At 43.0% G+C, this 24714-nt stretch overlaps 1 protein-coding gene across 2 annotated transcripts in view; it reads left to right on the top strand.

Moving 5' to 3' along the window:
• The window catches only part of CUX1 (cut like homeobox 1), a 275245-nt gene that overhangs the window by 31012 nt on the left and 219519 nt on the right, over window positions 1–24714 (top strand). For both annotated transcript variants that reach the window (XM_084272882.1, XM_084272881.1), the window contains exon 2: window positions 20231–20341. In XM_084272882.1, the coding sequence (XP_084129008.1) occupies window positions 20231–20341 (111 nt within the window). The remainder of the gene's footprint in view (window positions 1–20230; window positions 20342–24714) is intronic.

The following is a 24714-nucleotide window of genomic DNA, read 5'->3' as shown; positions in this document are numbered from 1 at the left end:
TTTAATTACTGATTTAACTATTTGGTGCCCACCTTTAGCATGTCTGTAGAGATAATAGCTTTAAAAGGACTGATGACTTGGTGCACAATGGGAGAATTTGGTTTCTCTCAAATTAGGCATCTAAACCAGAGTTCCTCGTCAGCATCCTGGGATGCTAAACCCAGATTAGAAACCCAGTAGTAATGAGCATGTGTCTGTTACCGGTTTTTGCCCCTTGATAATGGGTAATGTTGAAGTGCAGAGGGACAGATGGGTGGAGAAAATATGAAGAAGAGCATTTCTGACTTGCTTTTCAGCAAGATGCCAATCCCTCCTGTTTACTGGGTCACCCTTACAGGTATTGCTCCCCAGTTTTTGGCTCTCTGACAGTACAGAGTAAATAAATCAGAGTAGATTGGTAGGACCGTGAGCTGACAGTGGGTTGATTTGTCATTTCAGATCTCCCAGACCCCCAAAAGTACCTGTGTTTTTATGTCAAAACTATTATCAAATCTATCTGGAATTATAATAATCTCTGACAGTTTAACAACATCGCAGGTTATAAAAAGCATAGCGATAAGTTCCTTAATCTTTGCATGCCATGGGGGAACAACAGTTCCCTCTCTCCTCCAACGGTGCCCTGAGATGCTGATCAGCACCCAGAAATGCAAGGGACCTTGTTAAAATCGGAGGGCAAAGCACCATGCTGTCAGCAGGAGTCAGATCCTTCCGGGGCACCAACAGGAGAGGGTTCATTTGTTCCCACTTCAGAGTTTTCTGTAGAAAATAATGAGAGCCCTGGAGTCTGTCCTGAGATGGTGGAAGCCTTTACTTCTCTAGAAAAGTGAACAGCTGTTAAAAAAATAGAAAAAGGCGGGGGGCAGAGGGGAGTTAACACAGAGATAACTGTGTTACCTGAAAAGCCCCAGCCAGTCATGGGGTGTTCTGAAAATAGCCATCTTGTGGAATTCAGTGATATAGGTATGATAACTCTAGCATGTGTTTGAGTAAAAAATACTTCAAAAACTTTTGTACAGCACCTTCTGCTGTACAGAACAGAGCAGTGTTTGGGGTCTCCCTAACATCATAGGGTTCTGGCATTTTGGTGGCTTGTTTGGTGGGTTTTCATGGTGGTGTTCTTTTTCAGTGATTCAAGGACCTGGTTTGGGAGTTTACTCATTGTCTTTGCAGAGCAAGACATTCCCATTGATATTTGTGTCTTGAGTGTGATTATCAACCTGCTCTTCAGGAGCAGATCTTTCTACTTGGCTCTGGTGGCAGTGGGATGTGTAAATGAGATGGTGCCCTTCAGCAGTGGGGCTGCTCCTCTGCCCTTCTGCCCAGGATGGTTGTAGAGGGACGCAGCAGCCTTGTAGGTCTGCCGCTCTTGTGCAGGGTGGCTGAGGTTTCAGTGGATTCCTTCGAATGTATAGTCAGTGATACGATGAGTAGGTTGTTGGCATGGTTCCTGTAGCTGAGCGGGGAACGTGCCAATGAGCGATAAGCAGTGCCATCTAGGGTTGAGCCTGGCCTAGGGTTTTCATCCTGAGAGCCCCGTCCAAGCAGTCAGACGCAGCCCAGGGGTGGAAGGTTTCTGAGGGCAGAGCATGTTACTGCTCTTGTAGAAATATGGTTTTCTTTAGATGATAATATGCATTTTAAAAGTACTGGATCTTACCAAGAGTTTTAAATCCTGATGTTTTATCAGAAGTGCATACCCGTGTCAGGAAGGTTGCAGGATATTTCTGCTGGGTCTGTGATGTTTTGTCGAGTCTGGGAAATTCCTGGTGATGAAGTGTTTGGATTGTTCTTTAGCACCAGAGATGTTACCTTCTAGTTGATGCATTCAAGAGATCATGTGCTTCAGGAAAAGAAGTTGCTGTATCTGAAGAGGAATAATGTAGTTTGGTCATACAGTTGAGCAAACTCTCCCCAAGCCAGACAGGTTGCCCAGAAGTAACTGGGTGTCCTGTCTGGATCTCAGCAAAGGCCTTTTGAGATTTTTGGTTTTGTTGCGTTGGTTTTTTTTTGGGAGGGGAGGGTGGTGGTGGTGGTGGTGTGTGTGGATGGATTGGGGGGGGGGCTGTTGAAGTAAAAAATTAATCTTTTTCCATGGAGCAACATAATTGAAGTTCTGAGTAGCAGAGTCCTCTGACAAGACATTTGTCTATATGCCGTACATCTCCATTTCTTCTGCTTTGCAGCTGAGGCATCCCTTAGAGGCAAGATCTGAAGAAGTCCATTAACTCTAAAACTGGCCTAAACCCAGAAGGAAAAGATTTTGTTTTACAGATTTATCTGAGGTTTGTGTGTAGCTTTGGGGGAACTCATTAAATTTGACAGCAAATGCTATGGTCTTGTTAGTACCATCCAGAAAGGCCTTGTGGTTTAGGCTTTGGATTACAGTTTTGCACCAAGAACCACATTATTTTAGGGTAAGTGATTGAAGAAGGTGCCAACATTTAAGTTCCGTTGTATGCCTGTATGGCCCAGTTTAGGGCTGGCACTCCAGAAGTGGTACTTGCTGGGAACACTTAAATGTCAGTACTGCACAAACTGGAGCAAACCAGACCAACCAGGCCCTTGTCCCTTTACCCCACCTGTCTGTCCCCGTGCCCTTGGCACGTACGTAGTGCAGCCTGTCTTTGGGCAAACTTGGGAGCCAACTCCCAACTGCTGGTTGGTGCCTGTGGGCACGTGTAGGTTTGCATTATTTTTCAGTAATATTTAAGTTCAAATGACTATAACTTATAATAGCAAACCCGTAATCTAGTAAACAGCAACAACTTATTTCCCAAAGTGCTGAGCACTCTGTGCCTTCTTGTGATGCCAAATTGTAGCAGGATGTACAATGGTCTGTGGATTTTATTTCTTTTTCCTGAATTAGATGATTTTCCTGGGTGGGTTTGCTGTGTTTGAGAATCTCTGCGTGGGTTTACGTGAGGAGAGGGGCTGGTGTAATGGAGTCACAACTGCCAAGGGCAGCTTATGCCCAGCAATTCCTCCTAACTGTGGGCTTGAAGGGCCCTTTTTAACCCGTGTACCAAATCTTCAACTTTCATTTCATCTTTAAAGTTACTCATTTTCCATGGAATTTACTTCCTTTACGAGGTGGGGGGTGTGATTGTAAGCTCAAGCTATTAACAAGGTAGTTATTTTCATTGAAGATACCCTCCACCCCACCCATGTGGTTTGCCTTGGCACTTCAGGTCCCTGATTCTTCCTGTTGGAATTTCTCCATTTGCTAGCATCAGGGTTGCAGATATATATTTTTAACCCTTTTTTCCTGAAACATTCTGGTGAAAATTTCTTCAGTGAGTTCTTTGTTGGCTCTCCTCATCAAATGACGAAAGGCTGCAGTGTGAAGAATGTTTGGCCTTCATGCCTGTGATCTGCTGATTCATAGATAAATGTCCTATAAAATGCATAGTTGGGCTGCTCCAAGTTTAGGGCTGAATATTCTTTCATGACCTGTTTGGGAAAACAGCCACAACTTGACTCAAACTTTCCAGTTCAGTATGTCTTGATTCCAGTATTACAGACTTCATCAGCCTGACTTAAAGGGCCATCCTGGTTCTTGCTCCCATGTATCGAACTCCTCCATGTGCTCTCACATCATATGAGAGCCGGTCATGATGTCCCCCTTGTGAAGCTCTGTCACTGTGGGTCTCAACCACTAGCATGTATCATCTTGGAGCACTGGAAACTTGTATTTTTCAGGGGACCAGTTAACTAAAAATAACTCTAGATTCCAGGTATTCAGAAGAAAAAACCAAGACAGCTCCTGTCTATCAAACCACTTAAGATTGTGGGCAAAGAAAAGCTTTTCCTCCCTCTTCCCTTAACCCCTCAAAAGGGAAGTTCAGAGAGGAGATGGTCAGTGAAAGTGTTTGGTTTTCTGTGGTGCAAGAAATAAAGATTTTTGTAGAATTTGCACTGCATTACTTATGGGGGAAAAAGAGACAAATGAAGATGGGTGCTGGAACACAGTGATACATAGTCGCTACTTGATTTTCTGTGGGGGAAAAAAACCCAAAATTATATAGCAAGAGAAATTATGTTCAGTCTGAGAAGCACTTGTTTTCTTTCTTGATCTTGTTAAAGCATTTCTTAACACAATGGCTTTTTTTCTCAAGTATTAGCATTAATTACTGAAAATGTTAATAGGTTTTGTGGATTGTACAAGTGGGAAGACTAGAAACAACCTGGTATTTCAAAAGAAAATAATACTCCGTCCTCTAGATTTAGAGATAATTCAGTAAAGTAATAAAAGCTTGTGAAATCATATAGAAGAAAGCTTTATGTCATTGCACTCCATCAGATAGAAAGCAAGTATCTCATTTCTTTGGCCAAAACTCTGTGTTTTGGAAATGACCCTGTAATTTGTTCTTTTGCAAGTCACCAAGTTTCATCTATTTCAATGGACTTTTCCCTTCCCTTCTCAAATAGTAATCGTAAACCCTCCAATGTCTTGGGGCGTTCTGGCAGTCCGGCTTGGTGCCCAAGCTTCCTGTAGTCAGCATGCACAAATGATCACTCTTTAAATCATACAGTGCAAGATTTCATTAAAAATTTGGAGAACCATCTTATGACTAGGTTGATGATCTCATTTTATCCATACACGGTACTTATTAAGTAAATACCTTTGAAGGATAGGAAAATGCCTGGGAACCGACTTGTATTTCTTCCTCTGCTGTGTTATCTTAATTTGATTGGTAGTACAGAAGTCCTGAAAATATTTTTGAAGGGAAATATACATTGGAAATAATGCAGGGCTATTCTTAGCTCTTTTTGCAAACTTCCTACTTTTTTTTTTTCTTTTTTTCCTTGGGAATTTGCTGTACTGGAGGTGCCTTAACTTTGTTTTTACTCTGATTCCCTCGAGGGGAGGATTTGGTGAAGTTCTGAGCACGTTTCAAACTTGACTCCAAGGCAACAGGAGGTTGTCCAAGTGCTAATTCTGGCCTTTTCTAGCAGAACGCTTGTCAGCACATTTTCTCTGTAATGAAATGGTGAATAAACCAAGGTATTTTTGGTAACAGCGGTACACCACACCTCTACGGCGCTTGTCCTTTGAGGATGTGTGTGCTTTGGAGACTTGTGAATTACACATCTTGTGCATGTTTCTGCTGAGGTTATGAGGAAGTATTTATGCCAACAGGCCACGAAGGCAGCTCTAGGACTTGATGGCTTATTGCTTCTCCGTGGATAACAATCAGCCTCTTGCCTTCTATGGCTGTTAACTGTTCAGTTAGAAATGAGCCTTTTAGAAATCAGACTGAGGGTGTCATCTCATTGCAGTTGGTCTCCTTTGGAGGTATTGAAAGGAAAGATCCTAGCATTGTACACCTGCTGGATGGGAGGGAGCTGCAGCATGTCTCTAGATTGATGTCCTGCCTGAAGAGGGACTGTCACTTGTACATTGACAGTGGTTTTGTCCTTTAGGAATCCCCACCAATGGAAATCCCCTCATCATGACCTCTCAGTGCTGTACCACCTCTACAACGAAAACGTCCCTTCTGAGCATCCCAAATAGCAAATTCAACTGCTGCTCCTCAATTTTAAGCCTCACAACTGAGGCGGCTGTTACTCTTGGGCTGTTGCTCACAGCATGAAATGAGCTGCGCTTGGTTGTCAGGACTAGTAGCAGAGCTTCTGTGTTAGAAAAGCCAACAAATTCTTTTGAAAGGGGATGTAGCTGTTTGCCTGCACCTTACTTTTTCTATATTAGTGTTGTTGCCTCTGCAAAGCCAACTTCTGTGTTTGATAGAGAGCCGCAGTCAGAATAATCCTGCTGAAGAGAAGGAGGAACCACCCAGCACTTAGCCTTGCATTTCTGTGCATTGTGTTCTGGACTTTCCAAATTGGATTGAACGTTGTGATTGAAAAGATTGTCAGCACTATGCAAATGAGAATGAGAAGTGAAAGTGCATCTCATGCAAGTAATTTCTATGTAGATAATTTGCCATAAAAATTTATATTGCAGTCCTTAAAACCTTCAGAGATTTATTCTGTCTAGGGAAAGGTGATTTATATGGTATTAAAACACTTTTTATGTTCCAGTCCTTTAGATTTAATGTTTATTGCCTATAAAAATGAAATCTTCCTGTGGATATTTAAAAGTTTGGGTACTGTGTGAAATATATATTCAGCTTAGAATCTGAAATGCTTTAGAGATGCAGTAAATAAGTGATGGAGTGTTACCTCAGGTTCACCAGCCTTGGCAGTCCAGACTTACTCAGGGCTGAATCCATTATGTGGATAGCATTCTGCTTACCTTAGACATATGGTAAAGGAGAGTCTATAATGACAAAAGTAATGTGTAATTTTTTTGTCATTCTTTTTCGGCTGAATATTTAGGGCACTTTGCATAAAGGTTTTTGAAGCTGAATTTGGCCTGATATGGATAGTCAGTATTAAAATGCAGAAGTAGGCTTGTTCCTTACTCACAAAGGGCCGGATTAAAACTCGAGATTAGGGTACGCTGCAGGGCTATCAAAAGAAGAAAAGGCTTTCTGCATAACTTCTATAAATAGCTTCTACACATGGTACTGAAGGGAATAGGGCAAGGCAGTGCAGGGCTGCTGCAGTCCCCTGAAGAGATGGGCAAGGAGTTGTCTGTGGTCTGAGTTTATTTCTATATTTAATTGCTGGTTATGTTTTTAATCCCTCTTATTGTTCGGACAGAAACACAGAAGAGACTGTACCTTTTTGAAAGCATAATCCCTAACCTCATAGTGTAGGCCTCTCTCCTCTTCTACCCTAGACAGCTTTTGAGAGCATAATCTATCTGCCTAGAAATATATAAAATAGAGAGCATAAACGATTCAGAAACAAATCAAGTGAGGTATTCCATAAAATAAGAAAGCATGTGTGTAGGTGGCTGTGTTGCCTTGTAACTTCTTCAATGGTGGTGCCCTGAAAAGGTGAGTGACGTAACATGTGTTGCTTTTCCCCATACGTTTCTCGTCGGTTTAGAGTTCATCCCACAGCAAACCCAGGCAAGTTAAACTCTCCAGCCTGTATTCCCCTGCATACTGATAGAGATCCAGGAAAGGCTGGCAAGTCCCTTCCAGATTTTCTGTCTGCAGCTGCAGGATTCTGTATATTCCTGTAGCCGAAGCACAAACATTAAAGATTCATTTATAGTCATGTAACTACTACAACCAGAAGACATTGTGGCAGAAAATTGTGGGGGCTTCCAAACTATGCAGTGGTGCATCAAATAGCGTCTAGTAACCTGTTTCCAAATGACTTTCTTCTAAAGGAATCCCACTGATGGTAGGTGTGTGCCTGGACGGTGCTGGAGCCTGAAGGCCTGCCCCTGGCCACAGCAGGCGTGCGGCACGGTGCAGGCCTTCGGCCTTCTCACACCGCTCTGAGGCCCTGCTCATCCCCATCTGGGTGGGAAAGGATGCCACTCGGGTGTTGCAACATCAGGCAGCCAAGTGAATGGCACCAGTTCAAAGGGGAACTTTAGTGAAACTTCCCAGGGCTGTAACTGTCTGTCCTGGCACATGAAAGCTGAGGAAGCGTCCCAGTGCTGTGGTAGCAACAAGTCTGCATTAGTAAATGTAGCATTTGATGCAGCGTGTTTTGCAGAGGTGTTTTGTGTGTTGTTTAAATGGTGAAGCCAAGCAGTTGTTCTCAAGACTGGGTTGGTGAGGCAGCCCACAGAATGAGACAGGCAACAAAAAAATCCCAAAGAACTGTCAGGATAAAAAGTATTTAAAAAAAACCCAAAATCAGACCAAACCCAAGTCCCAACAAACAACGAAACGCCCCTCCCACCCCTTTCAATTCTGGTCTGCATAAGAACTCTGGAATACCAGCATCGTTCCTAAATGTCTCTTTCTTGAGTGATGTGAAAGAAGTGGAGAGGCAGGAAGGCACAATAAACCTGTGGTGGGTTTAAGTAGAATGACCTTTGCTTACAGGATAGCAGAAATAAGATAGAAATAGGTGTGTCTTGAGTGAAGAGCAGTAGCCAAAATACATAATCGTGTTTCAGCTGAATGGTGATTGTTCTTGATTCCCTTACTGTTCAGGTTAACATCTCTAACATGAGGTCACCACTGGATTTCAAACTGTTTCTCTGGCTCCAGAGAATTTTTTGCAAGGTGTTTCAGTGATCTGCTTTGGATGACTCTTCATACTGCAGCCATTAAACACTCACTTTTTTTGTGTATACTGAAATAGTAAACTGTGAAAAGAATTAAGGGGTTTTAGGCTGGCTGTGGTGCTGCTGTTGAAGCTGACATCTCTGTATGTCTTCATATAGAAATATTACTGTTTTATTTAGATTATCCTTTCTACTTATCAGACAGAAACACTGCCATAAACCAGCTCGGGTGGTCTGATAATTCCATCGGTCTGTGGGGCTTTGTGTTTGTCCACTTGCTTGTTCTGTGGTAAGCTGAGTAGTTGCATATTCAGTTCATTCCAGAAACACATTTTCTTCTAAACTCATACATATTCTTTAACTAGAACTTTGTTCCGAACCATGAAAGATCTAAACTAAAAGAGAGAAATAAAACCACTACTCAAAGTGAAACTTTTATTGTTTGACATAACACGTAGTGTGTTGTGTCATCTCAAAAGAGGCATTTTTGGATCAAACTCTCATCTTGTCAGGCCTACAGCTTTATAGTGCTTCATTGGCTTTCTCAACAGAAGTAGTTTCTGGCGTTTGGATGAGGGTGTCCAACACACTTATCTGCATATGTGAAAGTTAATACTTGGCTGTACAAGAGCGTCTAAATAAAGGATGGAGGTACTAGAAGCAGTGAACCTGGGGGTGGCTAGATCAGAAGTAATCTATTTATTTGTGGTTTGTGTGAAAAGCACACGGGGATGGAACATGGCAATAGCAACTTCAGACTGTTCACTAAGCATCATTAGCTTGCTGCTGTGGGTCACATGTTTGAACACTAGATTTTGGATAAAGAAAAAAGGGGATTCTGATTAAATATATAATATAGGTAGGAAATTATTCATGACAACCTGACTTAGCTATGGAGTTGGTTTCAGCTGCAGCAACAAAGAGGGGAGGTAGCCCCACTGTTCTGGAACGTGTTGCTCTTCATCTCAGTTTTCGTATAGGAGAGAGAAATATGTGTGTGTATACATAGACTGAGAATCGCTGTATGACACAGTGCCTTGGAAAGATGCAAACGTAAATGACTTCTTGGTAAAGAGATCACTTGTGTCCCTAATACATCATCTACCTCCCCAAATTTCTGGGAAGCAAAAATTACCATAGTGGAGATAACTGTATTTGTAGTTTCTTTTTGTGTGTGGGGAGGGAATGAAGTAATGTGTTCCATCAGCTTGTAAAACTGAACTAATTAACAGACAATCAGCATTGATTGAGACAGCTGCATTCTTTACTGGGGGATTGTAAACACAGAGCTTTCACAGAATTGTTTTTACTGCTCTAAAGTGCAAGAAATTGAAATCGTATTTGATAGCCAAAATTAAGGACTTCTTACTGACAGTGTATCATGGCAGGGTTGACAGTGCTACCGCAACCAAGGCTGTTGGTTTTGCTTTAGTGTGATTTCTCAGTCAGTAGCAGGGCAATTCTATAAATTATCACCAAGGAAGTTTTTTTTAATGGTTAAAATAGTACTTTAGCTGTACTGTCATCCTTAGTTGTGTTCTTGGAGCGAGCAGCCCTTGGCTGGCCAGAGTCGGTGCCCATCCTGGTAGCCACAGCTTTGGCTGATGGGAAGCATGATACTCCTGCAGAACTGTAACTGGCCAGATAAAATACTGAAAACGATAAAAATCTCCGGAAAGATTTCAAGATCTGGTATTCTGTTGAACAGTCCAGGACACGTAATGCTTGTTAGCAGTATCAGATGCCAGACATGCGTTCTGCTGTTGTGTGTCGTCACGCTGAACTGGGCCGTTGTTTGGGATTTAGATCTGAAAGAATACCCAGAGGCCTGAATGGGACCTCATTAGTAGCAAAAACCTAAATAAAGAAAATGCTGCTTTCTTGTTTCCTATTTATATCTATATTTTTTTTAGCAAACATCCACCAATTGCATTCACAGGCAACTTCACCAAAAAAAAAGCTATATTTTTCCTATCATGGGAAAATGCATAAACCTAACAGCATGCCCAGAAAGTCAACAAACTCAGGCCGAGGGAGGAAGCACGTTAGTCAGGAGTCAAGGACCGTGCTCTGAAAACACTCTGCCAAATACTCTTCCTGCTTAAATTGTTTATCAAACAACAATTTCGTTTGCCAGTAAGTTTCGTCTGATCTTGTTTTTGTTACTACTTATTTCTTAATAGAAGTTCCCCATCCAGTTTCCTTTGCAGAACACTGCGGTCCCTGTCCCGTGGTCGATGCTGCTCTGGCCGTGCAGCTGGGCAGTGGAGCTGGTTGCAGCTCTTGTGCAGGGGAAAATGACCATCAGCATTTAAACATGTCCCCTGGTCAGCAGGAAAAAGGGAAGGTGAAATTCAACCTAATAGAGCCTGGGGGAGGGGGGTGGTGGTGTCACTGGACAAGGTTTTCAAGACGTATTTGGTAGGTTTTTCTGTATGCACGTGCCTGTTGTTAAGAATTTTAAACTAACAACAACAAGAAATTCCCAATTAAGACTAGCTCCATCTTTCCAAACCTTATTTGTCATGGTAGGGTATTTTATTCATCTATTACACCACTTCAGTAATGCCCAAAAACATGAGAAGGGAGCAAAACATGAGGTGGTGTGTTAGTTCAAGCTCATGGTAATTTTTTCCCATCCCTCAAGGAATTACTTTGTTGGAATGTGGTTTTAAAAGTATTTATAGTTTGCCTTTTCAGTGTGTATTTATACTTTTGTTGGTAAATATTTTATGTCCACGTTAGGAAACAGTTTAAGTAGCTTTCAGATTGGTGATTGCGTTTGGAGACTGAAGGATTATTGAGTGGTGGTTGTGATGGACTTCAGGGTGGGCAGTTGGTCTGTATGTAATGGTTAACCATGTTAAAAGTAAAGCTAAAAATAAAATTAATAACACATCGTTGAAGGAAGAGTAATTGTGAATTTTTGTTCTAAATGACAGTGTAGTTAGGATTTGGGTGAAGTTAAATAAAATGTGAGCGAGGAGTTTGTTTTCATTTAGGATAAAAACAAAACAAAAATGCTTCTGGCTCTTTTTTAAACAGTAAGTTCCCAGAACTCTGACTGAAACAAGACTCTGTGTGTGTGTATATATTATTGATTTATTGGTGGCAACCTGTATAGCAAGTTATAAATCCTGGTCAGGGTTACAGCATGTGTCTTGATTAAAGCATGGTCATGCTTCATTTACTAGCAAAGCTTAGGCTGAGAAGAGCAGTAACTGAATACTTCAGGTGCTGTAACAGAGCTTAGTTAAAGGGTTGAAGGCTTGGTTATTTGCAGCACTCGTTTACGACTAGGTTTTACTTTGATCTGGTTAAAAGAGTTATTTAATGTAGCTCACGGATCTGATCTTAGTAAGAAGCAAGCCGTTAGCTGCGGTTGGTGATGGTTGGTGCTGGTGTGCTGCTACAAAATGGCAGCATCATCCCCTTCCCCCTGAATGCTGGGGCTTGAAACCAATGACAAGAACACTGTGTTAAGTAGTTTGTAATTGCTCATAAGGTTTTTTTGCCTCTTTTTATTGTTTTTTTTTTTTTTCCAGAGGTCAAAGTTCTTTTAAAAATTGCCTGCAAGAGATGTGTTTTATGGGACACGCTTGCTGTGTGCTCCCAGCTAAATCCCTCCGATGTGCTGGTGTCAGAAACACGATCAGACTGCTTTTTGCTCGCTGTCCTTCCTCATGCAGCTGCTCCAGCCCTAGTGCTGCTGTGTGTCTGTGTGTGTGTGTGTGTGTGTGTGTGTGTGTGTGTAGGGCTGGAAGGGGCCTGGGAAGACCCTCCCCAGCCTTTGTGTGGGACATTACCAGGGCTTGGTGGGACAGTGTGTGCCTTGGTGCTGGTCATTTGTCTGCTGCAGTGAGTCTGGCGTTGTCTTTTGGTCACCTTCTGGTCAGCTGAGGAGATAACAGGTCAAGCAGATGTGTTTTGCTCTGCACCTTGCCTAGGCAAAGTCTTTGCAAGCAGCAGTGGCTTTCCTTTGGTTTCCCGTCATTTATTTTATTTGGCAGAAGATGATGTAGTTTCATTCCTCACCACCCTGTAGCTGCTATGAAAGTCACAAATATTAAGCTGAGGCATTTTTTTGTTGGTTTCTTTCAAAATAATTAACCTGTGTTTACGTGAGTAGCTAACTTCTTTTTATCCTGTAGAAAACCATCTCCTGCATAGGGCAGGGAGGCAGGAGTTCACACAGTTGTAACACAGCTTATTGTGTGGCCAGGAGCTGATGGGTGAGCAGATTGCTCCGAGTTGGAGTGGTGCTTGCTGCTTCCCACTGTACTCTGTCTGTCTGTCTGAAACCCCACCTTCTGGGGAGCCTTGCTGCGGCAGCGTGTCAATTAATTTATTGCTTTTTGGCCGTTTCTGTTGTAGCTATTGAAGCAACTAGTTTGAACTTATGCTTTTAAGTGGAAGAGTGTGAAAATGACTGTGTGGGAAGGCAGGGAGGCTGTAAGCAGTACCCCACCGGGCTGGGAGCCGCAGCGGGCTGGCTGCGGATGTGCCTCCTGCGTGTTTGAACGAAGGGAGCCCTCTCCCCTCAAACATGTGTTTGATTTTAGGAGACATCTCCTTTGAAAACGTAATGAACTGAAATGCAAAGCCTGGCAGAGCGTTAAGTTACTGGTGCAGTAGATTTGCTGAAAGGTGGTGTTACTGACTGCTGGTTTAGGGTTTTTTTTGGCCAGGTTAGAAACCAAACTGATGGGTCTTTGGGTGAGGTAACAGGAGATGGTTGTTGTGTTACGTTGCAGGGACTGCAAGCAGATAGGAGACTGACTTTAAAGGGTTTGGAAAGGGGCAGCATTAGAGATGCAGAGAGCAGTGAGTGTGGTGGGGTCTGGGTGACACCTTCCAGCTGGATTTTCATTTTCCAAATGCTTGAGGAGAATGCTTGCCACTGTGAAGCGGTGATGGGCTGTAAGTAGACCTGGTGGGAATGAAGACAGAGATGACTAATAGCCTGGTATAGAAGCCAAGGAACTCCTGTGTGGAGGAGGAGAAAAGGTTTCGGGTTAGGGTCGAGGATACTATGAGTGAAACCTGAACTGTGTTTCTGGAGGGAAGTCAGAGCACATCACAAGTGGTACCACTGTCACCAGCAGCAGAGAGCTGGCCCATGTACTGCTTGTCAGACCCAGGGCTGGAGAAGGTGGCATTCTGCCCCGAACACATGTGGCTTAAGGAGGGTGGAAAGGGGATAAAGAATGCCAGAAGATGAAAACTACTTTTTGGAACAAATAGGAAAAGCTTGTTAAATAGATCCTTTGGTGTTGAGGTCTCTATAGCACTGGACAGTCTCCTGTTCTTCGCATTTTCTAACAAGTTTTGAATTCAAGGTGTACCAGAAAACACAGGTGTAATACTGTGGTGGCTGTTGCTGGCCTAGATATTTCTGTGGCTTCTTTTGAAAAGCCAGGGCTAGCATTCCCCTCTTGCAAGAGGGGTTTTTTAATAGGCTTTCCCTGCATTTGTGGTAGTAACTGGTGTTACTGGGAACAGACAGAGCCCCAGCACTTTGGTTTTCTCTGGTGTTTTGAAGAGCCTGTTAGTTAAGGTGACTTACTGATCACCACATCGACACCTCTGGTTCTGCTCTCTTTGCTTGGTGTGCTGGGCACTGCACACGTTGACCCAGTGTCCAAAAGCACTGCATAGAGCAGGGCATTTGTTCCAGTTAAAGCTTGTTTAAAAGCCTGCTTGGAGTCAAATTACTTGAGTATGCGGAACTAAAATGCCCTTACTGAAATGCCCTAGCTAATTCTCTGTGTGAAACATAGTTGTGTCCATGTGCCACATGGCAAAATGCTTGTGAAGAAAAATGCAAGAGGGATGATTCTCTTCTTTTCTCTGGGAGCGTAATACATGTTCCTCGTTCGCCGCTGGTTTGTGAGGCAGGGGAACGGGGGCTCTTGGTGGTGTGCTCTTGGTGAAGCCTCTGATCTTGCCATTTGCCTGTGTTTAAAGTTGGGGCTTTACAGCGTGGCAGACAAACGCATTTTACAGAAATGAAACCTCTCCTGTTGTTTCGTTCTCACAGCGTGTTTTACCTTTGAGCACTTTCAGATTGGGATTGGTTCTTGCTGCTCACAGGCAAAATAGTCACCAACAGAAATTCCCAGTGTCAGCTTCATGGGTACTTCCCTGGCCATACCCTGGAGCTCCACCAAGGGAACATGCCTGCGTGTTTTGGTACACGACAGGCTCGCAAAGCAGCTTATCATTTCTGAAATACTTAGGTAATCAGTATGTAGGCTGTGTACAGGTGAAAACTATGGGGTTTTTAAGATTGAAGGGTAGATTACTTAATGTAGCGGGGAAATGTAAAATTTCCCCAAGACAAGTAGGCTGTGCGTACGTGGAGTGGTGCCAGACACTTCTACATGGGTGTCATCATTGCACTGAGAAGTTTTCCTTTGGAGGAAATTAAAAATTGCAAAAAAGCTACATTGAGAGCTTTGATAGATCTGACAATTGCAATCCTGAGAGAGGATGAAAACAAAACCAAGACTACTGAAAACTCCTTTCAGTAGCAGATTATCACGTAGAGTGGGTAACTGATTGAAATAATGATAAAGGGAAATACCTTAAATACACAGGCACAGGATTTCTGGGGAAGTGGTTACTACTACTTTTACTGGTAGAAAATTCCTAATCTACATGCAGTTGTAATTTGTGTCTATCCTTGTAATGAGTGAAATGAGGTATATGGTGGCAGCGTGCTGTTAACTCCTGCAGCCACGCTCAGCCCTTTGGAGACACAGCCCAGGCACTGTGTCCCTGCCTAGAAGTCTACCAGAAAAAAACATCAGTCTGTCTGAAAGTTGTGATAGATGTTTCTGGCTACAGTGCAAGTGTGTTGTGATAAATGCAGTGGAGGGGTTAAACACTTCAAACTGGGAGGATAATAAAATTTGGGGATACAGTTATGTGGCTGTACTTGTGGGTGATTATTACAGCTTTTTATAACGCTCTCCATGTGAAAGTAGGAGTACTGGCTCTAAGCAGAGGCTGAAAACTAGTTATAATAGGTTATGCTAGAGCAGCTTTTGGGATGCTGAAGTGTGCTGCTTGCTTGGGTGCTGAAACACCCGTGTCGGGCAGCAGCTGTGGCTGTAAGAAGGACCCCAGCTGACCAGGGCTGGGGGTCTGAGGTGTTTGATCAGCCATGTCGGGAGCAGGGTAGAAGAGAGCTGGGTGTACAAACAGGCTTGGCCAGAGCACAGAGAAACATTGGTTTGTATGTGTTCCATTCATGCTCCTTTGAATGAAAAGGAAACACAGCAGTGGAGGGACAGTGTCCATCCAGGCAGCTTGTGCTCAGGCAGCTTTGCTCTGGGCCTGTCTCTTGCTGCTGGAGGGGACAGGACCTGTGCAGTCCCTGCCTCTCACCTTTCAGACCAGAGGTGTGATGAGTCTGATTTTGTTGTCTCTCTTCCCTCCTGGAGATAAAGTAGCACCGCAGAGTCCCATCACATCTTTCCCGAATTCCCACTTCCTGTGTCTCCTTTCTGCTTATCCCCTGGTTCCTCCCCCAGTGTCCCTGCAGAGAAGGGTGTTCTTGCCTCTGGCACTCCTTTTTACATAATTTCTTCTTTTATGTTTGGTTTCACTCTCACAAGCAGGGCAGGACTGAGCAGCCTTGGCACCCTGGTGTTATCTCTGCCTTGTATAGTCTCATTTTCTTCCACCTTTTACACAAGGGAACAGAGACTTCATAGGTACCCAAAAAAGACATTTCTTTCTAGAAGACTTTTCCCAAGTGAGTAGTTTTTAGAGATCCCAAGGGACTCACCTTGGAGAGATGCTGGCCAGCTGCACAAGGGGTTCCAGCAGCAGAAGGGCTGGTTTGAAGCTTCCTGCTATCTAAAGGGAAGGAGGACTCTGTGCTGAGCTCAGTTGTCAGTGGCACAGACCTGCTGGCTAGGTGATTATCAAGGTATGCATCTTGTAGGGAGAGACCTGTGGGCTGTTAAAGAAAACAACCTTGAAACCTGCCTGCAGTGAGGCTGGAGTTTTGTAATTACTTGGGGTCAACCTAATTGCAGGTTGATGTCGAAAGGGGATTCCACTGGCCCCCCTCCCTCCAGTGGTGTTTTTCCACCTCCCTTTTGTATGGTACAACACCTCCTAGCCACAGAGGAGGCCTGAACAGGGAACTGGTTCAGTGCAGACAGCCTTTAGGATGAGAAAGGTGGGATTGTTTTTAGCAGGCTCGCTTTTGGCTCCTGGCAGAGCTGTGCCGTGCCGGTGACAGAGGCGGCATGAACAGGGGACGGCTCCTGGGGAGCCTACAAGAGGCTGGAAAGACTTGCATTAAAGGAAGACAAATTCACTTCAAGTTGTTTGTTGTTACAGTGGAGAGCAGATTGACCCTCCTAGTTTTAGGTGTGGGTTTTTTTTTTTTAATACTGCATGAAAGAAACCTTTTAATGTTTGTTTTCTGAGGGTTGCTTTTAATGACTCCTGCACTTAAGAGCATAAGACTCTCATCTCATGTCTCCTTTCTTCCCACTGCTTCCCTCCTCCCACCCCCAATAAATTTGTTGAACTGGGTCAAAGTAGAAACCCTGGAGAGAGTTCTTTAGTTATCTGTGGCTTAAGCAGGGTGAACTGTGTCTGCTCTGAATCGATGGGACTTTGGGGCAAGAGGAAAGATAATGGTCTTGCTGGTTTTTTTCTCAAAACGCACTCCAAGTAGCAACTCACTTTTTGCAGGGTGATTGAGCGGTGGCTGTTTTTGGCCAGAAAGTTTATTAGCCCGTGTTGAATCAGTGGCACTGAAGTTTCCAGGCTTTGAATCCTTTCTGGAGGCAGGTCACCACTGCGACATCCTCGAGCCCTCATTTCTCTTTGCTTTTCATTGGAAATGCTTTGATTTCAAAGGTGTGGAGAATGATAGTGAGATGTAGTCTCTGGGGGTTTTTTTGTTATACTCTAAAGGACACACCAGTATGCTCCTGTCTGTGCAGTATTACATCTCTTGTTACTTAATACTTACCTAGAGGCTGGTTGGGATGCTTAGGAGGAGTGTAAACCTTTGTGTTATGGAGTAGTTAGACTTGAGATCTCCATTCATGCCACTTTCCCCATACATGTGCTGGCTTGTAGAAATAATGCATCAGCCCTGTTGAATTTTTACAAAAATTGGTGTGTCTTCTGACATTGAGTCTGAAAAGTATGAAAAATCTGCCATTAGTGCTTGTGGGTTGTAATCCTTTATCTAATTTTATGTCTAAATAAATGAAACTTGCATTGTACGTGGTTGAGATCAAGAAAGGAACAAAAAAATTAGTGATTTTTCAAATACTTTTCATTTGGGGCTTGTTAACTATGACAGCTTGACAATTTGTGTGTATGATTTATGTACACAGGACTGTGTATCTAGAGCTGTTGAGCTGGAATTGGATCTCACAGTATCTGCTGTTTGTAAACGCTGGGCCAGGTCTTGGGCTTGTGGGCTTCAGCCCACAGCGTCCAGCAGCTCAGCTGGCATTTCTCCTTGGCAGCGTCTGTCCCTGAGGTGTCACATCAGGAAATGTTTGGCAGTGAGAAATTACCAGACCTGTCCCAGAAGGAACTCTGGAGGTGATGGGAAGGTGCCCGTAGTAAGTGCATCGTGGCACTGGTGTCAGCCAAGCAGTGGGAAGGTTATTCCTCACTTGCCACCTGACTCTTCAGATTAGCACAGACTATGATTTACCTTTTAATCAGTTCTTCCTTTTCCTTTCTTGACTCTAAATTTGGAAGAACAGGTCTTTAAAAGGCTACCTTTCCATGTGTAACGTTGCTTGCTACCACTCCATGTTGTAAAACGAAGTGTTTGGTTCTTTGGTCTACTGAAATTCCCTCTTAACTTCATGATTTGGGTTTTCTTTTCTTTGCTTTAAATGTGTGCTTCCTTTTTAAATATAGTTTTCCAAGTTGCTGGCCGTACCAGATTGTTTATATTTTTTAAAAGCCTTCTGCTTAGCCGTTATATTGCTCTTTATAGTACTGCTTAACCACATTGGTTTCTGTTGCTCTTTTTTCTTGCATAAACTTAGCTGGGATGAATTTCAAATGTGGTTTATCCAACTGTTAAGTATTTCCCACTTTTCTGCAATAGATTTCACATATGTTACAGAATTCCAAACCAAGATCTGGTGGACATATTGCCCTGTTTTTTTCCTCAAAGTCAGAAATAAAGGGGTTTTTAAGCATTGCAGTGACAATATTTAGGTCACTAGCTCCAGCATGCTGCCTGGCATCAAATCCATTTGTCATATTTAGCTTATTTCCATGGATTAAGATAACTATGGTCCATATATATATGGGGGGAGGGAGGAGGAGTTTGCCTGACTCACGTTTTTGTAGTAATAAAGGGAGAAAAAAGTATTGATCCTTTTTAGTTGCAGATTGCAGGTTTCTCCCCTTCTGTCCCCCCTTGAAGTCAGACTGTGGTGCCCCATAAAATAGATGTCAATCCATCCAGTCATTAAGAGTTACAGGATTTGCCCATATGAAAAGGAAACTACAAATTTGGGATATCTAGAATAATTCAGGATCTGAAATACTTTGTACTTCTCTGCTAATCCTCTACATTCCCTTTTTCTTTTTTTAAGCTTGCAGACAGGGAGTTAACAGGTGTCCTGTAGGTACCTGATGCCATTTCAAACAGCTGTTTACCCATCTTGTTTCCCAAAACCGGGTGCCCAATTACACTGGGAAGTATATGTGACCCAATTCCAGCAAGGCTTTTATGCCAACCATCAAGGAGTAATCAGAACTGCTTTTACTGGGGTTTTTGTTTGTGGTGGTATCATGACATGACCCGGTCAGTGACTTGACTGACTGCTGGGGCTCTGGAACTGGACCCAGCAGGAGATCCCAGGTTTGGTTTTTCAGTCTGGTCCACTATGGGTTGGCAAGTTTGGAACAAATGCCAGTGGTGCAGCTGTGTAGAACCAGCTGGGTTTTGGTGGGGAATATTGGGTTCTCCACATGCAGTCAGAGCCATGTTGGCAGTGATGGGGTGAAGGCAACCACGGGAGAGACCAGCTTTATGTCTCACCCCCTAGCATGCTGTTCTTGTTTTTTGTGAACTTGTTTCTCGTAGCCTGGTTTTTCTCCTTCTGAATTCATACTGGGGAAAAAACCCACAGATTTCCTCTTAGGAATTCTTGGTTATGACCCCAGGTATCTTGGGAATGAGGAATATCACTGAGTAGAGGGTTTAGCTTTTGCTTTTTCCTGTTCTGTGGAAATACTGCAGAATAAACTGACAGGGAAGATGGATCGGGGTTGGTTTATGCACTAAGTGACCCGCTCAGTCTATGACGGTGACATTTGGAAGCCCAGCACCGAGTGAAGAACCTGGGATGGGGATAAGGCACTCAGATGCAGCTGGGCAATGGGCTGCAGGCTCAGCCTGTAGCTCAGCCTGGTAGAAACTGTTGGAAGATAATCTGGCATTCATCTGGTGATGGGGGAAAAAAAAGGTTATGATTTGGGAACACAAGTATCTGCTAATAATTTCAGAGGAACAGGTTCCAAGAGTAGGAAGATGTAAAAAAAAAAAAATTAAAAAATTAAAATAAGGAAAGACTTAAATGGAAAAAAGAGCATTACAATGGCAGTACAGAATTATAGCCAATATGAAATTAAGAGAGACTTAATGTGGTGAAGCATAACCAGTCTAGGCTGAAGTATAAAATTAACCAGTATTTGAGTTAATCATAATTTTTTTTCTCAAAAAGGGAGTATCCAGTATCTTTAAAAAGCAGGCAGGTGAAAATAAAGCATGTTTGAACATGTCCCAGGTCTGTAATCTTCCCTGGATTTAGGAAGTTATTAGGAAGTGTGTGTTGCATGGCACTGCTGCTATTCTGTGTAACGGTGTGGTAAACTCATGAGTACTTTTTTCCATCTTCTGATTGCAAGATCAGAGGGGTTGTGGGACTTCATTTGATGTCAGCTAGGAGGTCCAGTTTCTGGGGGCTTGCTGCTTTTGTTCCATACTGCTCTGTGGTCCTACCACCTCCATATTCTGAATGACATGATGTACATACAAGCTTTTGTTTTTCTTTCTGTGAGAAACTGAGCTCTGACTGTAGTTCCCTTTTTTGTTTGTTTTGTTTTTCTTGACAGAGAGAGCTCGATACCACAGCAACAATATTGGCTAACCGGCAAGATGAAAGTGAGCAGTCTAGGAAAAAACTTATTGAGCAAAGTCGCGAGTTCAAGAAAAACACTCCAGAGGTAAGGAGAACAGTTATTCCAGGCTGTTGAGCTTCTCTCAGTAGTATATGGCATTGGGCCTACTTAAGTGGTGTTGGTTTTTATTTTGTTAATGGTTTGTTTGCCTAATTTTGTCATTTGTATTGCTGAGTCCACCATCCGAACAAAGGCTGCTTATCTTTGATGGCTCTCTCTTAAGGCAGCCTTTGCTTTCTGTAAATACTGAAATATGAATTGAGGTTTTTAGGGGAAGTAAGAACATTGGCCTTCAGATAGGCTTGCTCTAGATTTCCTAACAGCGTAAAACCTGGAGAATTGCAAAGCAAAATAAATTCCTCTTCACTACTCCAAACTCTTGTAGCACTTGGATGTAGAAAGTGACATTTGGCTGCCTAAATAAATCTGTACAAAGGGCACAACTTCCATCATGTTCACTTTTCCATCAAAAATCAAATGAAGTTTTGCTGTTGATTTCACTGGAAATGCAACAAGGTCAGTGCTGAGCTCCTCAGCAGACTCCCCTTGGAGGATGGTCACTCACAGGCAGTGGGCTGTGAAAGGTGTCGGGACTGATGCTCAACAGGGTGACTGCTGGGTGTATTTAAACTTCCCCATGCTAGTGTTAGCCTGTGCAGTGTGTGTCTCTGCACATGCATGCATAATTGTATAGAAAATACTAAATCCATTAACGGTAATGAATGCATAACAATATGGAGGGCTTTGGCTGATGGGTTATTTTCCTCTCCCAACAACTGCCAGCAATCTGTTCATCTAGGAATGTTCTAGGACTTCGAAGCCTGTTCCAGATAACTGGTACACAAATCTGGGTTCCTTCCACCTATCTTTCTAGGAGGGAGGCAGCAGGCAGCTTTTCTAACCTGTGCTGCTGCTCTCAAGTAGCAGATGCTGCTTGGCTTTCAATTGGTAAAGAGGGAGAGATGCTGGAGGAGCCTGACCCAGAGAGGGAAGGGTCAGAGGCAGAGCCAGGGAAGGGGGAATGTTTAAATGATGCCCAAAGGAAGGTTTCTGGGGAGTTCTGTGTGTGTGGAAAAAAAGGAAAATTTGGGGACTGCAGTTTTAAAAGAATTTTTAAAAAGGAGCAAAAGAGTATGAGAGTGGTCAGAGTGTGTGGGAAGGGGAGGAGAGCAGAGTCTTAGGAATAGGAGGAGGAAGGAGAGAAGTGAAAGAATATGGAGGATATAGGAAATTATACAAAACCCAGAAAATAAACAGACTTCTGGGGCCACAGTTTCAAACTGTTTGCTAGAAGTTCAAGTTCATTCTCCCAGACTTGAATTTCCTGCTTCCTTCCTTTTACTCCTATAAGGAAAATGACAGATTCTTCAGGTTGTGGCCATAGCTGCCAGCTGCCAACGAGCTTTCAGATGTGTTTCAGCGTGATCTCTAAGGCCAATTTTATCTTTCTGGAGCAGAAGGTTACTCTGGGTTTGGTTGGGGTTTTTTTTCTCCCCAGCCAATTAACACTGAGCTTTAAGTGCACTGTGTGAAGAGGGCTGTGGTAACTCGGCGGGACTTGATACCCAGAGGAAGACCACATACTCTCTATAGTTACTTCAAGAGACGTAGTAGGGAAGAAATATGCAATTAGTTCTTTCCAGTAAGTAAGACAGGGAAATGAAATAATTCGATGGTAAGGTTTGACATAAAAAATATTTTCAAATATTTTTGTAAAATAGCATTCTGAAGCCTCTGATATCTTCCAGAAGGTGATATGGAAGGTGTTTTACTCGTTCAGGGGTTAGGTTTGAAACAATGGCTCTGAACATCCCCAGTGTTTGGGGAAGTTGGGATCTCTGCTGGGTTCTACATCCTGATCTTTTGTCCTGGGACCCCTATGACATCACATCCCTTCATGAGCTTGAATGGATTTTGTAATATTCTTTCTTTCTCGGTCTCCTCTGTGGTGATGTTCTTTCTGCAGCTTTGTTTCTGAACAGCAACATGATCTAAGCCCTCTTCTCTGACAGAATTAAAAACTGAAAATGGGATCAAAGAATTAGAAGAAAGCAGTTGAAATGTAATAATAGCCAGCTGTAACAGACTGTTACTGCTTCCAGAGGCGTGGGGGAAGTACCTGAGATGTAGAAGGTCTGACAGGGCCACCACCCTGTCTTGCCCAAGGCGTGGGTGTGTAGGAGGCAAAAACTGAGCAAGACAGTGCCTGAGTTTCCCTGGTCTGAAAAACCTGTTGAAAACATCCTTGAGGTGGACAGGAAAAGCAGAGTTGAGCCACAAGCCCTTCCAGATTGACCCACTGGTGTTACTAGAACATCAAACGTGCTCTTTCTGATAATGGAAAAAGAAATCTGTAGCAGAAGAGCAGCTTGCATGCAGAACAGTCCTTCAAATAAACAGGCACAGCTTATTTTAAATTCCCATGGTTAAGTAACATCTTTCTTGGTATACAAATTTTAAAAAAGGCATAGTCACAAAGGTGGAATTGTTAAATGTGACACTTTTGTTTCAGGGTTCTGCTTTCCATTTTCTTCTTCATTCTCCACGCATCCTTCTCAGTGCTGTAGTGGTTTAGCCTGTTCCAGCATCTCTTCTCCTCTGCTGTAGCAACTCTCATCCTAAATCAGGAGACAAGTGTCGATTCCTTTGACTTTCCTATCCATTGCTGTCTAGAGTGTCCCCTGGACTTTCCACAACATCTGCTGGAAGCAGAATCCTGTGTAGCAGAACAGGATTTGAAAAAAAATGATAATGAAGCAGAGGGTATTTGTACTTCTGCTTCTTTTTACTTTAAAAAATGTGACACATCTATTTGGGTCAGTTCTGCCTTCTGTGCAAATTATCAAATTGCAGCAAAAGGAATAGAATATTTTGGTGTTTATAGGAATGACTCCAGGGCCTTGGTATTTAAAAATGTTAAAATACTATTTCTGACTTGGCATACTGGGACACGACTCTGGGAAGAAGCATCTCGTGTTTGGGAACCGTATGAGAACAGAAAATTCAGAGGTGGTTGCTACATGCAGATGCTCTCAGAAAGGCTTCTTAATTCCTGCGATTCCAAAAATACTTTTTTACCCTCCTAGACCATTTGAGAGGTCATATCAGACCTGCTGCTCATGGGTGTCTTGGGGTATTTTCAGTCTCACCTTGCTTCATCCTGAGCAGCCTCTGTGCAAGGCTGGGACTGGTCAGGAGATGTCTTGAAACATCAATTTTAGGTGACCGTTACTTGGAAGACATCTCAAAGTATCTCATGAGAATTGCCACCCTGCATCAGATTGTTATTTTCTTAGAGTGACAATTCCTGAACTCTTGTGACTAACTGTGATCCCTTTTAGGTATTTTAACTTCTGTGAAATATTTGGTCTAATTCATCACGTCCTCATACGCCGACTGCGGTGTGAACAAGCAAATGTGGGTTGCTTCCAACTCAGGCTACTCTATGATTTCAACACTTTCTTTGAGATTTTTCTATTTTTTTAGTCTCAAAATATTTTCAGTTGTACAGCTTAATAATTTTTGGTGCAAAATGAAGATACTTCCTAACGTTGATAACTAGATTCCTAGTTGAGCAACTCGTTTGACTTGCCTGTTTCTATTTTAAACCCTGAAAAGCTTATCTAATACTTCCAGCAGTGCATACTTTTAAGCTGCTCAACAACAATAATGAAAAAATATCAGAAAACAAATAACTGAGTAAGCCTGGGCTTTGTAAATAAGTAATCTATAATTGTTAAGTACACATGGAGAGGGCAGACAATAATACTGAAGCCTGATTAACCTATAACTCTCCACTGCTTTCCTTTATGGTTTAGCCATGTAAACTAGGCAGTGCTGAGCTGTGGGGTTACTACCCAGCTTGTCTGAAACCCAGGTCATAAAACCGAGCACAAGAGACCAGCCTGAGAGGCCTCAGCCAGCTGCTCTTGGGAAATAAAATAAGGACAAGTTTTCTAAGTGAGAGCAGGAGCCCTGAGCAGATGTGACGTGCCTGCATAAAGCCTGTCTTTGGATACAGGAGCTTACCCTGCGAGCTTGTGGCTTTGGGTGCTCTTTGGCTTCCCCCACAGTGGTTTGTCATGATTCCACACTGTTGGTGTCTTTCACTGCTTCTAATTTGCAAACGTGGAGAGTGAAGATTACCTTTCAGTGCTTAAAACAACATCTGTATTTTGTAAATCATGTTAAATATGAAATTGGCAGCTGTGGGAGGACATGGGAGAACCTTTTAACACAGACAGCATAGGTATGTTCTCAAATAAATAGCTTTAAAATGCTCTGGAAAATGAAATTGTGGAAGGTGCCAGAAAACAAAGTACATCAGCAGTGAGTGACGTTACCTGCCCAGGTAAAACCTGGGCTTCCATGGTTGCTCTTGTGCAACCTGAGCCATCACCATCACCCCTGTCCTGCTC

Source organism: Gallinula chloropus (assembly GCF_964237585.1).
Source record: "Gallinula chloropus genome assembly, chromosome: 19".
NCBI lineage: Eukaryota > Metazoa > Chordata > Aves > Gruiformes > Rallidae > Gallinula > Gallinula chloropus.
Note: the sequence above shows the minus strand (reverse complement) of the source record. Positions and strands in the feature narration are given on the sequence as shown.